Genomic DNA, 16,169 nt, shown 5'->3' with positions numbered 1-16,169 from the left:
TTTCTTCTGAAATTGAGTGATAAATAAATATTTAATAAATAGATATTTATAAATAGATAAATAAATAGATATAAATATATAGTAGATATTTACCTTATATAGATATTTATAGATAATGATGGTATAACATTAATAATATTTATAGATAACAATAGATATTTACCTTATCTATTGATAAATAATAAAATTGAGAATTCTCATGTGCATCTTGGGTTTGATTAGCATGAAATAGACTGGTGCCACCTGTTTTAGTCTAGGAGCAATATTATTACTCTTTTTTTTTTCCTCCACAAATATCAACAGTCTATTATTGGCTTTTTAAGCTAAATTTCTGTGAAAATTTACCCTCTAGACTCCCTGCTTGATATGTTATGGAAATGTGCATCTTAAACATTAATTCACTAGACCAAAAAAAATATTTTAGGGCAGAGAAATGAAAATTGTTGTGGACTGTTGCAAACGATACTAATAAATATTTCCTTTTTGCAAGCTTCAATTACACTGAAAAATATTTTTCCTTTTTCTGTAATTAGCATGTGTCTCTCTCATATGTATTTTAAATGAACAAATTCACATGATAAAACAGACTAGATCCTGATGGAGCACAAAAAAGTTCCCTGAAGAACCAGTGGTGACCTTAGATGGCATGATTATTTCTGACCTGAGTGTTCAGAACATGTTCAGAACCCAATGGCTGCTCCCTGGCAGCTTATTCTTATTTGTTGCTTTTTTTGTGGGGTTTCTTTTTCATTCTGTGTCAGGACTGGGTAAATTTTGTGCTGCTTTTTCAAACATCTCCTCCCTGGTCATCTCTTCCCATTGCAATTATATTGCATCCAACTTTGTCCAGGCAGTGCTGAGCTGTGATCTCCTATCACAGGACAGGCTGCCTGGCAGACACTGCTGTCTGTCTCCAGCTGCCCTCAAAGAATGGAGCATTTACTTGTTCTCTTGGACATTGGGGCATTCCTAGCAGCAGAACCAGGCAGGGCTTTCCACTTGGAGCTCAAATGGCTGGAGACTTGCAGAGCCCAGAGGAGAACAAGCTACCCCAGATTTAAATAATCACTGAGTAAAGGTGAAAGGAATCAAAGGAAAGAATTAGAAAGGAGACACATGTGAGGGAAGGAGTCAATGGAGATGGTATGAGAACAGGAAAGCACCAAAAACTAAAAGAAAAAATGGAAAACCTCTGTGAAAGACAAGGAACAGATGTCATGTGAAATAGAGTTTGAAAGGCTGAAAAGCATTCCCTGCTATGCTGCTCCTGCACCTGCCAGAGTGATGTAGCAGCACATGTTCAGGCACCTCCCGGACTGAGGAGTGTCAGTGAGGTCCAACTTCCCTCTGTTCCCCATACCAGGAGGTTTCAAGTGTTACTTTAAACTGTCCATTATTTGGAGAAGAGAAGCAGACACAGACCCCTGAGCACTAAGACCCTTGTTTGTGCCCACCCTGGCCACAGAGCCAGAAACAGCTCTGCTTTCTCCCTGGCCTGGGCATGGGGTCTGCAGCCCTGGGAGTGGGGAGGGGGATTTCCTAGGATGGGAACAAGCAGAGCTATCACAGATGAGTGATTTGCAAAGCCAGGACTCATCCCACTACACTTCATCCACCTGCATTTTAAATGTCTAGTCCAGGGAAGTTGTCTGGGCTGCCTCCCAGATCAGTGGAGAGATCACTGCCTATGTAAGACTCTTCTCATCCTTTGACAGGCACTTCTCTATAAAACTGGGGAAAAATTAAATTGAAAATTCCAGAACTTCAAAAGGTAATCAGTCCCACTTTCAGGATCCAATTGCGAGGGATTAGTCTGATATTACTGAAGTCTTTGTATCAAACATCTCAAAATGCTATCAATCTGGGCTGGAATCAGAAGCCTAAGAACTCATCAACTCAGCAGCCTCTTACCACTCTCTCTGAATTGTTCCTCATAAAAAAATCCAAAAAGTGCCATAATGAATTATGTTGAAATAGCCACCAGATTATCATGTGCTAGTATGTTAACTTTCCTAACTGAATCTGCCATTAATAGGATTAAATGTGCATATTTTCCATCTTTATCTCTATATTTCCATATGTTCTTTCTCTTCCTTCTTTTTCTTATTTACATTTTTCTTCAACTACCAGATTTTCTAGGCTTGTGAAATAATCACAGAAGTGAGGAACAGTCTGATGTTACTTGCTGTAATTAAGCAAGATATTAAAGGTTTTTAAATAACAGGCCCTTAAAAAAAAGAAAAAAAAAAAACAACAACAACAAAAAACAGACTGTAACTTCTTGTCTTAGTCTGAATTAAATCAAGGAAAGGCCAGACAGGGGAAGACAAGAACAGAATAGAGGAACCTCCAGAAAAATAGTGACTCTTCCATGATATCAAGCACTTTTGGGGAAAGCAAAAGCTTGTTAAATTTTACCAATTAATCTGTAAATGAAAGGTTGAAGGAGATTATAATCTCAGTTGCTTTTAAAGGAAATCAACTTCTAGCCCGGAAAAGATGCTATCAGCTGTATATTTCTCTGCTGTACACTATTTTTCATGTTCTGAAAATTTCTGAGGATAACCTACACTGTAGATGCATTTATATTTTGCTGGATGGTCAGAGGTGCCCTAAATCTCATTGTATATGAACTAAAAGGAGTGAAATTTAAAAGTTCTAATCTTTGCCACAAAGAAGTAGCACTAAGTGTTATTAATGAAATGCTGATAATAGTAGATAGGAAATGCAAAGTTTGGCATGTGTCAAGCATGGCTCTTTGCTGTAATGCAACCTCAGATAATAATGTCAGAAACTGTTGTTGAAATAGTGGATCAGTAACACGTATGCAGTGAAGCCTCATTCCCTGCTAAGATTTCATGTTTTCTTACCTGGTCTCTTCTGTAGCTATAAAGAAACCATCATCTGAAGCATCAAGCCAATTTTGCCTCTGTCTCTTGATCACTGGAATGGTGCTGGTCTTAATGGCACTTGCACTGGCTTGCAAGGCCTTCCCATTAGTCATGTGGATGTGGGGAGCAGCATGCTGAAATCACAATGAAAGGGAAAGGTGTTCATCTGAGAATAAGCATAATTCCATTAATGAATCTGCTGCAAAGGGCAGCCTACACACCTCTCAAAACCCAGCTCATCTGCCTCAATCACTACCTGGGGGCAAGATAACAACTTACCTGTGCCCATTGACATGTTGTATGCATAGGTTTTAAAGCTGTTTAAAAACTGAATTAACTATTGCTAATGCCATTTATACAAAAAGATATTGAGGCATGAGTCGATGCTATGAACCAAGCAACTCAGAAACAGGAACCCATTGATTTTAGGAGAGAATTAACCTTTTATGAGCAAAAAAACGAACCTCCCAAGCAATGAGACATAAGACCTATTTTTTCATCCAACTATGGCACTAAACTAATTTCAAAAAAATGCATACTTCTCACTTTGCAGGTCCTTACTCTGCCTGTTTTTGTTTTTAAGTAGAAGTCGCTGAATAAGATAAGTGGTTTGGTCCTGCTGTTCACCTGAATGGAAGCAGGAAAACAAAGTTTTATATCACCATGTTGATGCCATGGTTCTTAGGTTTACTCACTGGTCTTTATCTGGTTAGAGCTACCTGCAATACATCTGCATTCATTTCACAGCTGATAACATCAAACTGAAAATGATGCATTGATTTTCCTCTCAACCTTTCCCCAGAGTAATTGTGCAATGAGTGCAAGTACTCAGATCTAACAAGAGAAGCTGCCTTCTTACACATGAGAGAGTGGAAATGTTTTCTGTATCATCTGTAGCTAATGTTTTGGAAGAATACACCATGACAAAAACGTGAATCTTGGAAATCCTAATCTTGTTTCCCACATAATCGATTAGCAGCAGGACTAACAACAATTGGACGGAACCAGTTATGATAGAAGACATTACACAAAGATGAAAATTTGCTTACTTTAACTCACATGGATTCAACATCATGTTTTCTTAGGAAGAAGTACTATTTTCTTGGTGAAATAACACCAGTATTCCACATTACTAATAGCATTTTGTAACATTCCTCAAGTGCACCCAGTGCTGCACATTCGTGGGAGTAGCCCCTAATTAGGGGACCAACATCACAGTCATGAGTAAGGAAGGGACTTGTAGCACCCACAAAACCAGCAGAACAGAGCACAGAACTGATCTCTTAAATCATGTCATAAAAACATAAAATCCAGAAAATATAAACAAGAGCATAATTTTTTCTGAACAATTCTTACACCCACATTCAAAGCATTATATTCACATAATGACAAAACCCTGATCCACACCATTTGCTCTCTCCAGTAGGACAAATTTTATGCATCGGACAGAAAATTTCCATCTATCCATTATGTTATTCTGAGTAACTGAGCCATCTCGGTGATTCCTTAGATCTCATGTAACAAAACTAAACAAGAAGAGCAGAAACAAGACATCATATTTGAGTGAGTCACATATAAATCTTTCTTAGACCTAAACTATTTTCCTTTGTCTTAAAAACAAAGAAGATTTAGGGTGAATTTAATTGTTGCACATAGGATCATTAATCTATCTTTGTAGCCCTTTAAAAATATTTACTTTTTTCCATTTTTTCAATCAGTGTCTAGACTGCAGTTTAGCTTTCACATATTTTTTCATATTGGCTCTGATGGGGAAAAATACCTAAAAGACATGCTACAAGAAGTATTTCAGCTGTTATTTAGAATAAATTCAGGATAAAGTACATAGCTGCTATGAAATTAGAAATTCATGAAAGTTTTTGACTGCTGATCTCTTCTTGTACACAGTGGGTGGTGCTCAAAAAGAGAGTAAGGAGTCATGCATGGAAAACATTGCCACACATCAGATTTCCCATTCAGTATTTGTATCTGGCAATTTCCTGTGCCACACACTACAGAGGAGCATTCAAGGGCTCCAATGGTATATTTTTGTTGTGCTTCCCTACTCAATAATGGGTTTAAGGTATCTCCTGTAAAGATTCAGATCTTTTCCCAGGCTCCTCTCTAGTACACCATTGAATGTTTCCTTTAGTCAAGATAAGAAATGCAGGCAAAAAAACGTTCAGAAAATATACAAGGTACAAAAAGTGTCTTTCCTGCGGCATAAACTCTGAAGAACAGCAAAGCCTGATGGAAAAAGTATTTGTCTTTTCACAACACTTTTTCCCCTAGCAGAGCCAGATACTGCAACTAATTCTGAACTTCTGTTTCCTTCTACTTTTATTAGCCCCCAACCCTCATTCTGGGTAAGAGATAACATTATAGAAAACGTCACAAGGCTTACAATATCATCTCATTTCTGTTGCACCAAATTGGTTAGAATTTTCTCTTTTATTTCCTTTCTACCCCAGCCCTTCCAAGCTATTTGAAGAAATTAATTACATTTCACAGAAGGACAAGAGAAAATAAGACCATTGTTCTCCAGTCTGTGCTAGGGACCACATTAATTTCAAGTTACTAAAAACAATTGAAGCTCTTGACCAGGAAATCAGTTCACTAGTTCCTCTCAAAAAATATATTCACCAACGCATATGAAAATGAGCATTCAATGGCACTGTCACACTAATATCAACACCAAGAGCAAAATGAACTTTCATACAAAGTACTCATTAAATGCTTTTCTTCTATGATGATGATGAACTCAAATTTTCCCTCCTAGAACACAGTTATGCCAGAAAGGTTATGAAAGCCTCAAGAATACTCCCTGTGCTACCACAGAAGTCCTTCTTATTTAAAACTGCTTGCAAAAAGCTTCAGTAATTTCCTCAGAACACCACCGTGTGCAATCAGCTGCTCTGCTTTGATTCTGACTCTGTACATCACTAATGAGCTGCCCTCTGAGTTTGCAACACAGCCCCTGGTGTTCAGGGTCTGCATGCCAGGGCCACATCAGAGCAGCACCTGAGCATCAGGAGTTTGCAGTGTGGACAAATATTCCTCTGGGATGAGTGACTCCTTTCTCCCAAGTTCTTCACCTCAGTCTGAGCACATTCACTGGGATCTCTTGTTCCTCTGGGACAAAACTGTTCCACACTCAAAAGACAGCAGGAGAAAAAACTTTGAGAGCATTCAGAAGAAAAACTTCTCAAGACAAAGGGAGTTCTGATTCAGGCAAACTTCCATCCCTTAAAGAACACAAATATTTCAGTGATCAGGGGGTTATCTCTGGGAAGAGTCTCACCTGTCAAACAGGTGGTGTCCAAGCTGCACAGTGAATGCACCCTCACAGACCAAAGGCAATCCTTCCAAGGTCTTCAACAAGGAGGACTTTACATAAAGGCTGGTTGTTGTGCAGCTCCACCTGCCCCTTGATGATCCATTTCTCTGCTGCTTGCAAGTGCTGCTCATCAGAACTCACCTGGCAAGGGCATGAATTTCCCATCTGCACACAGTGGACAACTGAGACACCTCCAACTTCCAAGAAACACAGGTGATCCCTTCACAAAGAAGCTACATGTCTTTGTCCCTGTCAAATCTTCTGGGAGCAGCAGTGCTGAGTTACAACTGCAAATCAGGTCTTTCAACACAAGCTACACCTGGCATAAGGCTTTGCTGTGGCAGGGAAACCAAGGAAATGACTGCATAGGATTACTGTACCCATGATATCTGCTCTAGTGGCAGCTGTGAGTCCAATGAAGTCTGGATACTATCCCAAAAACACCTTAAATTAAAGTGGCAACTCAATATAGCATTTTTATTATCAAGAGTACATCTCCTGTCCTCACTGGCTCCCAGAGAAGTACAAGGACACTGAGATGCATAATGCTAAGACAAGAGACAAATCCTATACAAATTCAGAAATGGGCCCCAGATCCTAAATTCTAGCCAAGGTTCCCGCCTATAAGTTGCCCAGGTTTTTATATTGCTATATGGGTGGTCAAACATTTATTCATTGAGAGCCACTAAAAATTCTGAAAAGACACTCAGGTCTGAAAAGGCATTCAGCTTTGAAATAAATACGTAACATGCAGTAATTCAAAGAGTAAAAATTAACAGTGAACCTTTGTACTATGGCTGAAGGAATGTTTAACTAGACTACCATAAATTCCTAAGCGGATTTCTATTTATGATTTCTTATTTTTTCCCCCATTGTTTCTAAAAGGAAAACATTCCCTTTGCCTTAAATTAACATTTTTAGGGTATTTTTTGTTGTATCTTTAAACAAAACAAAACAAAAAAATCAATTGAAAGCAAGCAGAGCAAAAGATGCTCTCTACAAGGAGAAAGAAATCACTAGAATAAATCAGCTATGCTCAGATGACTGGCAATAACCCATATTAATTGGTTCCATATATTTTGCATTGACCTAATTATACAATACATCATTTAAAACAAGTTTAGAATTACCTTAAGTTTAATCAGGTATTGATTCTCTTTTGCCACACCTGAGGTATTCCTATTTCCAAAGGGATTAGCATTATACCTTGAATAAGCATCAAGGATTGGAGCTGGTTTACTTATTCATAGAAGTGAGAGATGAATGCAAAAATTAATACCCAAAATCTCCACACAGCAAGAAGTTGCAAATGTTGATAATAGTATGCAGGCACACAACCACTTTGGGTATAGAATTTCATTAAAAAACCCAAGGGCTATTAAAAATGAAAGATGTTCAAACAACAGATCATATACAAGAAAACAAGCAAGTACTCAACACAAGTTGGAACCTCTGGATTTGCTGCCAAACCTGTCACAAACACCTACAATAGTTGTAATGCTGAAAATTTTGTGTTTTATGTGAAAATACTGAAAATGTAATACTGCAATCACTTTTCTGTGCAAGGGAAACAAGTCCACCACAAAACCCCAAAAGAAACAACCCTCCTAAAAGATGACAGCTGACTTGCCAAAGCTTCTGGGCCAAAGTACTGCAATGTTTATAGTCCCTGTTTGTCATATATGGCACACAAAACCTATATAACCTCTGAATACATCATGTCATAGAAGGTATAATTTTGAAGTAAACAGTTATTTATGGAAATCAGTAAATTAGTAATGAAAGATTAAGCTAGGCAACTATGCACAGAATAAAAGGAAATTTATTTTATAGTTAAAAGAGAGCATGCTCTCCCTCTCCCCTTATCACACAAATGCTTAAAATATTTTCTGGGTTTTTATTTTTATGAACAAGTATCTGAAAGAAAAAACAGGCAACTATCATTGTATTTAAATACAGAAGAAAAATTCTTGTAATGTCCTCAGAAAAACTGGACTTTGTTTTTTTAGCAGAGCACACTCTATACCTTGCTGGCTATGACTTCAGCAATAATCTGAATCTTCAAGGAACAAGATCAGATTTAATGCCTTACATTATTTCAACACCTATAAATGCAACTTTAAAGAAGTGCAAAAACTTCACCTTGGTAAGACAAAAGTTCTTTTACATCAAAGCAGCCAAGGCAGTCACACAAATTTGCTGTGGTACCTCTCACATTCTCATGACTACAGGTCATGCTTTAACTTTTTATATTACAATATAACTGTAATCAGTCAGAAAGAGAGGACTTCAGAGTAAGTATTTGTTACAGTAGCATTTTGCATTGGCTCTCAGCAGCACTGCTTTACTACATCTCTATCAGATGTATCATCTCATACTGTCTCTAATGCATGGAATACCATATTTCCTGGTTTTCCTGCCAGTTTCTATTTACTCACTGGGGAGTAAGAAATTTTCTTTTACATATTCAGTTATGCTTTAGATGCAGAGTAGAGCAGACATTGCTGTAACAATTTCTCACTAAGAAGAATACTTACCTTTATTTCTACCTTAATTTATTTAAGTGCAATGAACAATTACTGCACACTGACTGCAGAATCTTCACTTGGGGTCTGAGCCGTCTGACCTGTCAGCAGAGAGGTCTCGAGAGGTTTAAAACACAGGAACCTCAAGAACTCATGTTATTTAAAAACCTTTTCCTTCTCTCTTTAAAAGTTAAGACATGTTTTGGTGTGAGAGAAAAAATATATAGGAAAACTCCTCATTCTTTTGGCTCAGATTTTAGAACTGTTCTGATATATTAATAGAAAAGAGAGACTGAGTATCTCCAGAGTACAATTAATAGGACAAAAAAGAGTAAAGGTAAAGCAGAGTCAAGGGTTCACCAGCTTCAACACAATTGTCCTGTTCTTTTTCCCAAACCAATGCAGTATGGAAAAACATTGAAAAGTTTTTCAATCCCTTCCAAAATTTTATAGCAGACAAATACACTTGAATAACTAAATATCTTCTTTTGAAATGGGTGTACTTAAAACAAATTCATGACCAAGAAGGATTACATCACATCCAGTAGGAAACAGAAACATCACTTTTCCAGACATCTCTACTGTTTTGAAATCTGTTGTGCTCTGTAGTCCTTACCTATTTATAATTCATTTGCACTGGATTATTAATGTCCATTGATGACAAAGGCAATGAACTATATTAACCCTTTATCCCCTGCAGAATGAAGAAATCCATGGGGGAATTTACCTGTCCCATAAATGCCATACATAAAGAAGATATAAACTTGAAGGGACACCCTAAAAACTGTAGGAATGGAAATAAACAAGCTCATGTCATGATTTGCTGAGCCTTATTCTAAAATTTCAACACTCCTCTCAAAAACTGATATTTTTCAAAAGCAGAAAGCCCTCTCCTCAAACACCCACAGGAAAGGCATCAATCATAAGAGATTGAGAAAAGTTTTCTCTATGAGAATTGCTGTTCAGCCCTTACCTAACTTTATTATGAGTTTGAAAAATAAAGAGATCAACATTTCTCACTCTATAAAAATGCAAGATAGTTAGTAAGTGCGTGACATTTTTTTACATAAAGCTTTCTAATCTCATTTTTGAAGGTGTATCTATCCTCTTAAACATTTCCCATTTCTGGAAACCAAATTATCAAACTCAAGGAGAAGTTAGAAACCGGCCTCTAAGGAATGTTATGCAAAAAATTACTCAACTATTGTTATATTTAAATGTGCTCTGCCCCATGTGATATAGATACAATGCAAGAAATTTTATTGACATTAATTTGACATAATCAAAAATCACTTAAACATAGAACATAGAATTGTAGTTGAATTTTTCAGCTATTCAAACTGACAGCACTGTTACCTCTTAAGCTCTTTAATCTCTGATTTTTTCCCCAAGATTTCTCATGAAATAAATACACTCATTTTATGTCTACAATGATATTGGAATTAAAAAAAAAAATAAAAAAAAAACCCAATGGCTTAGGATACTACTATATCTACTTCATTTTAAAGGAAAAAATCATAGCCACAGGCAGATCAATACCTATAATTCCCTCTATACTTACCATGATTGTTCTTGTTGTATGGCTGGATGATTCTGGAAAATAAAAGAACCACAGCACATTAGAATGTTTTCTTTATGCACAAAAGCCCTATGTTCTGATGCTCACCCTGAAGGCTAAGATGCTACTGCTCAGCTACAACAATGAACACATCAAAAATGCAGAGACTGGAAAGATTTCTCATGAAATGAGCATGAGACTCATCATTGGTCCTGAATATATATGGCATGCTATAATATGCTGTTAACTGCACTCGTTCTCTCTGCTTAATTATCCTCTTCTGCAAGAAAATATAAAAATGGAACTAATTCATAATTCATGTTTGAAGAAGTGAGGTTTTTTTTCATTTTGCTTTCAACATATGGCATCATGAAGGGGTTAGCTCTGCAGACAAAAATACAGATAGTGTCAACATAATTCCATTACTGTTCCCATTAGAAAAAAAGTTTTTATAAAACTAGGCAACCCTTTTTCTGAGAATTTTGAGGTGGATGCTCAGTTTGAAACTGACAAAGCTTTTTGAGAAATGCAACATGCACAAAATTTAATGATTGTCTCCCATATGATAAATCAGGTGTCAATCAACTGAGCTCATGGTTATATTTATACAAATTGCAGAGCAATTACTACTAGGCCAATAATTAACATGGATTTCACCTTGCTGTTTAACTCAGATTACTTTTGATTTTTACTTTCCCTAAGAACATAAATCACATTCTCTTTGGCTTAAAATGTTACAGTTCACATATTAGAGATCTTGTTCTTTTTCAAAGCAGTGCAACTTCAGTAACAAAACATAAACAGTTAAAAAACCTGCAAGAAAACCCACTGCTGGTCTATAATATGAAAGATGATACTACCAGCAGTCTCACAGACTTGCTCAAAAATTTGGATAGGACACCTTGTTGGCTGTAGACAGTTCTTAAGGAAGGGACAATTATCAAAACCACATGTTTTTATAAAATGTACACAAGTCTGAATTAGTTGAATCAGCAGAGTCCCAGTTCTGCAAGCAAGATAAATTCTAAATAATTACTTTTTTTTAATTCTTGTCGTGGTTCCAAGTTGCAACTTACAGGGTTTCTGACTAGTATCACTTACACAAAGAATTCTTGAGATATTTTATTATTGTTTAAAATTGTATTAAAGAGATTAAAAGGACATGAGAACAGCTGCATATCTCTCTCTCAAAAATAAAAAAAGTAATTGCACCCTTAAAGTGGCATTTCCCTTTCATTTTGAGGAGTCACCTTAGTCTGAAGGTATAGTTCAATCACTGATAGAAAAAAGGTAAACCATTTTAAACATCTCAAACTATTTTTAAACTCCAACATTCAACAGAAATTCCAGTATATAATTTACATTTACATTTGTACAAGTCTTCATCCTTAGTCAGTTTTAAATAAGAAATATTTATATCACTAAGGTCACATTGACAGTACTGTAATGTGAATACCTACTGAAAGCCAGCAATATCTCAGTTGTGAGCTCCTCTACCAGCCCTCTTTCCCCCTCTTTTTTCATGCAAAAGTTATTACTTATAAATACACATTTAGGTCACTAGTCCTTGAGGCAATTTTTAAACTGGTAGTATAAGAACTAAATATTGTGATAATCTACTGCTTCCTGATACTTGAACATATTTGGCACTATTACAGAGTAAGAGAAGATCACAGTAGAGTGAAGAACTCTGTAATCTGTTAATTTTTTTTCTTCACAGTAATTTTTGTTATTAAAACTTTTTTTTTTTTGGCATTGCAGTAAAATAACATTTCAGGACCTGAATATTCCTGGGAAAACACAGAGACTGCATTAATGGAATAATAAATAGCTGAGACAAAGATTCATTCAATTTATAAGTATAAATATCCAGAAAAACAAAACCCACCCAACCATCTTATCTCCAACATCCAACCACCTTATCTCCAAGAGCACAATATTTTCTGAAGAGTCCCGAACATAGGCAGAATTATCCACAAAGTTAAACACAAAGAATGGGGCTTCTTGTCTCTTGAAATGCAGAAGAGATGCATTACAGAGTGCTTTCAGTCACTTCCAAAATGATCAAAGCCCACAAACAAAAAATCCACTTTTCTTATACAGAGATACTTGAAACCTTCCCTCTTACTCAGAGGTGCTGTGCTGTTGGCATAGCTCTATATGCCAAATCTATAAAAACTGTGCTTAGCCATGATTGTCCCAAAATACACAGACATGCTCTCACTCAGTTGTCTGCGAAACTGAGAAGATCTCCCTAAAATGAGCTGAGGAACAACTGAATTTTCCTGGAAATTGTTAAACAGTGTATTTCTGACAAGAACCTGACAGACGCTGTTAATGCAGTGCCAGCAGCTGTTAACTCCAGGATATTACCATATTGATAATCTAATAATAAAACCAAGCAAAGGAGTGAAAAAATATGTTATATTTGTAAATATCCCTGCTATATCATGCAATAGGCTCATTCTCTTTTTTTGCATGTATTTTCCTTGCTGTAGATACTGAAATATCATCTAAGTTGCCAAACAGCAGAGACTTGACTATATCCATAAATACAAAGGTAGGAAAAGAACTCTTTAATAAGCAGATAGAGTAAAAAGATTCTAGGATTAACAAAGACTACTAATTATGGTGCCATTGTTACAAAATTTAAACTCTTATATACTCTGATACACAAATATTCAGACTTTAGAACTGAGCAGACGCCAATTTCTTCCAGAAAATTATTACACCCTGACTTGGCAGGTTCTGAAAAACACTTAAGCATGGACACACCAGCCAATTTTGTGGAAAACTTTTAACTAAGGCAACTAAGGAAGAAAGTCCTTGCTTAAAAAGGCAGTCACACAGCATTAGAAACCTTTACATAGGTTCTGCACATTAATGCAAACTCCAGTGCAGCTCAAGGGGATCAGACATTATTTAAAAACCACAAAATTCTTGGTGTTGAACAGAACAGAAGGCAGAGCTTTGGATTTTCATTTTTATCTGCCAAGTTCTACAATGCTTTAGGGAATTGACATAATCTGGCTCGAATTTTAGTGAAACTGGCACCAGTGGACACTTGGTTTATGAGTGAGTTCTTACAGCAAGAACTGTGATCTGTACTTGCACCCCTTCGGTAGGAAGGGAATTCCAGGATGGAGACTGGTTCTCCCCTTAAGGGCAGTGAGTGCCAGGGAAGTGGATTGCTCATTTTGAGCAGAAGTGACCGGACATCACCACCACTAACGGGGGTTTGTAGTAATGTCACGTGGGGGAGTTGCAGTAAATGAAGCTTCAGTGCTGATAAGATGTTTATAGGTTTATTAGTGTGGAAAAATTGATGCACCAACAACAGAAACTGCCTAAGATGCTCCTGTGGCCTTTCTACAACTATTTATTTGAACTCAAACGGATATGAGTTGGCTGTAGAAGACATTTCCTCACATTAGAATGTGCTTCACCAACCATATTGACCAATCAAATGTTTCTCCCTTTTTCCAGGCAGTAGGGCAACATAAAATTTCCCACTGTAAAACCATTTAAGGCTAAATCAGAAACAGTGGACTGCTTAGGGACGGTGTCAGCCACATAATTATTCCAAGTTTACATATTATTTCCCAGCGACATGCTATTTTTTATTACATATCAGAACCCTTTTCCAGCTTTCATGTGTTATTTGTATATGTGATATTCTTTATTTCTGCTGATAGAAAACAGAGTTTCCTGGTATTTATCTTTTTTATGCAACAGGATCACTGACAATACTAATGGGTGAAACATGTCTTACTTCTAAAACTTCCAGAATAAATATGCATCAAGATAATGTGATTTTGACAGGTGAAAAACAAAGGAAGACTGGCAACATCAGAACTGTTCAATCCTAGCAACATCTCAGCATAAGACTTTAAAGGTTAATTTCACCTAGGATGGACCACTTTATGAAAAAATCTGAGAAAGGAAAACTACTTAATTATTTCTCCTTCATTTGGGTTACGAATGTTTTGAGTAACTAAACATAATATTTTTTTTCCTCCCAGTTTGCAGCAACTGAACAAGTTTAATAGAACATTTGACATTTTTAATTGAAAAATATTAGTAAAAATATATAAATATATATGTATTTCTGACAATAAGAATGATTTTTGAGGAAGACTTATTCTCTCAAGACAAAAATTTTAAACACTGGAGAAAGAATATACAGATGGAAAAAAAAAAAACCAAAAACAGAAAACTAAAAAAAAAAAAAAAAAAAAAAAAAAAAAACAAAAAACCAACCAAAAAAAAACCAAAAAAAAAAACCAAACCCCAACCAACCAATCAAAAAACTCTACAAAAAACCACACCAAATATCACAGACCAGACACAGGATCTTTCCTGTTCCACTGCCTAAGCACTTTGTAAAGATGCCTTCCCTATTGCATTATGTACTAAAATTGTTGGGAACTATTGCTCTGCAATCACAGCTTACAAAAAATAATCAACCTACTTGCCAGTAATCATATACAGAAGCATTGTGAATATGAACTCCAGATCTTGAATCAGAACCCATAATTCAGGAGGTAATATGCCGCTAATCCTGTTATCAAACAAACAGGATTCTCTTTCTGCAACTGTAATTCTTTAAAATAATAGTAGGGGAAAGTAGTGATTCTAGGAGTTAAGCTCTGGCTATTTGCATTGTGGTTTAAATGTTAACTTAATTACAGTGTTGTTTCCTGTTTGAAGAGCTGATTCATTCTGCCAATTAGGAAATCCAATGTTACTGCAGCTTCATGTCTACACAATACCTGTATATTAAAACAAGAAACACTGACTCCACAGCAGAAATGGAGCATTTTACCATGAAGTGCCCTTCCCTCCACCTGGGATCCCACTTGCCTTGCTCTTTCTGATCCCTGCTGCCACCAGTGGCACCAGAAACACGTGTGCACTGGTGAGTTCAGGGATGCAACACCCCAATTTTTCATAAGCATTCATTTCCTTGGCACAACAAAAGCAAAGTGATCTATGGCACTCTCCAAGTAGTGCTTTAAAGCATGAATGTGACTCTAGATTTTTGCTTTTCTTGTGAATCAATTGTAGACAAAGAAGCCTTACAAAACCAAAGAGAGATTTTTGAAAGAAAGGAATAAGTGCCAAAGGAATCAATAATAGTGCTTTATTCAATTTCTAATGTACTTTCACCCTGGGAAATAATACACATTTCTCAAGACGCAGTAAACCTGAGCATTTCAGTTGAATGGATATTGTATTTTGACTTTGGCATAACAAAAGTAATCGCTGTCTGTATTTTAAAAAATACACAACGTGCTTAGGAACAGTTCTTTCTCAGAGGAAATCCAAGGCAACCTGGGTTTGCAGAAATGCTTTTGCTCCTCCCAAGCACTCCTGTGGGCAAATTACACTGCTTACCTTTTCTCACTGAAAAATACCCTGCAGTTTAGGCAGTCATCAGACAGAGAAGGGAACACTGTCCTTTTATTTGTACTCAAAGGAGCTCAAATACTTGGAAGATAACTGTAATGTAAATTCAATGTACATGTGAGATAATGTACATTGTGAGACAAGAAATCATTTTCTCAATTTTAAGAAATTCTAGGGGGAAAAGGTATTTCTCTTCTATTTTTTCAGACAAAAATATTTTCCTCCTACTTGGTTATTGTTCATGTTAAGTCACAACATCACTTGCATCACTGGGTTTGGAGAAATGAAGACCGACAAGGGAAGTGGGGAATCATCAACTCACTGTTTTATAACACAGAAATTTAAATAGGGAAAAAAATTTACTTGATACTTGCAAATATGAGATACAGAAGCTTAGTTCTACAAATGATTGACAATGTCAGCAGCAGCATCCTGGGGTAATTAAGGCCTGT

General features: G+C 36.4%; 1 protein-coding gene across 3 annotated transcripts in view; it reads right to left on the bottom strand.

The window, feature by feature from the left end:
• The window catches only part of MTA3 (metastasis associated 1 family member 3), a 137,252-nt gene that overhangs the window by 18,581 nt on the left and 102,502 nt on the right, over positions 1–16,169 (bottom strand). For all 3 annotated transcript variants that reach the window (XM_058800999.1, XM_058801000.1, XM_058800998.1), the window contains 2 exons: positions 10,312–10,343; positions 2,871–3,025 (listed from right to left, as the gene is read on the bottom strand). In XM_058800999.1, the coding sequence (XP_058656982.1) occupies positions 2,871–3,025; positions 10,312–10,343 (187 nt within the window). The remainder of the gene's footprint in view (positions 1–2,870; positions 3,026–10,311; positions 10,344–16,169) is intronic.

Source organism: Ammospiza caudacuta, chromosome 3, assembly GCF_027887145.1.
Source record: "Ammospiza caudacuta isolate bAmmCau1 chromosome 3, bAmmCau1.pri, whole genome shotgun sequence".
Lineage (NCBI taxonomy): Eukaryota > Metazoa > Chordata > Aves > Passeriformes > Passerellidae > Ammospiza > Ammospiza caudacuta.
Note: the sequence above shows the minus strand (reverse complement) of the source record. Positions and strands in the feature narration are given on the sequence as shown.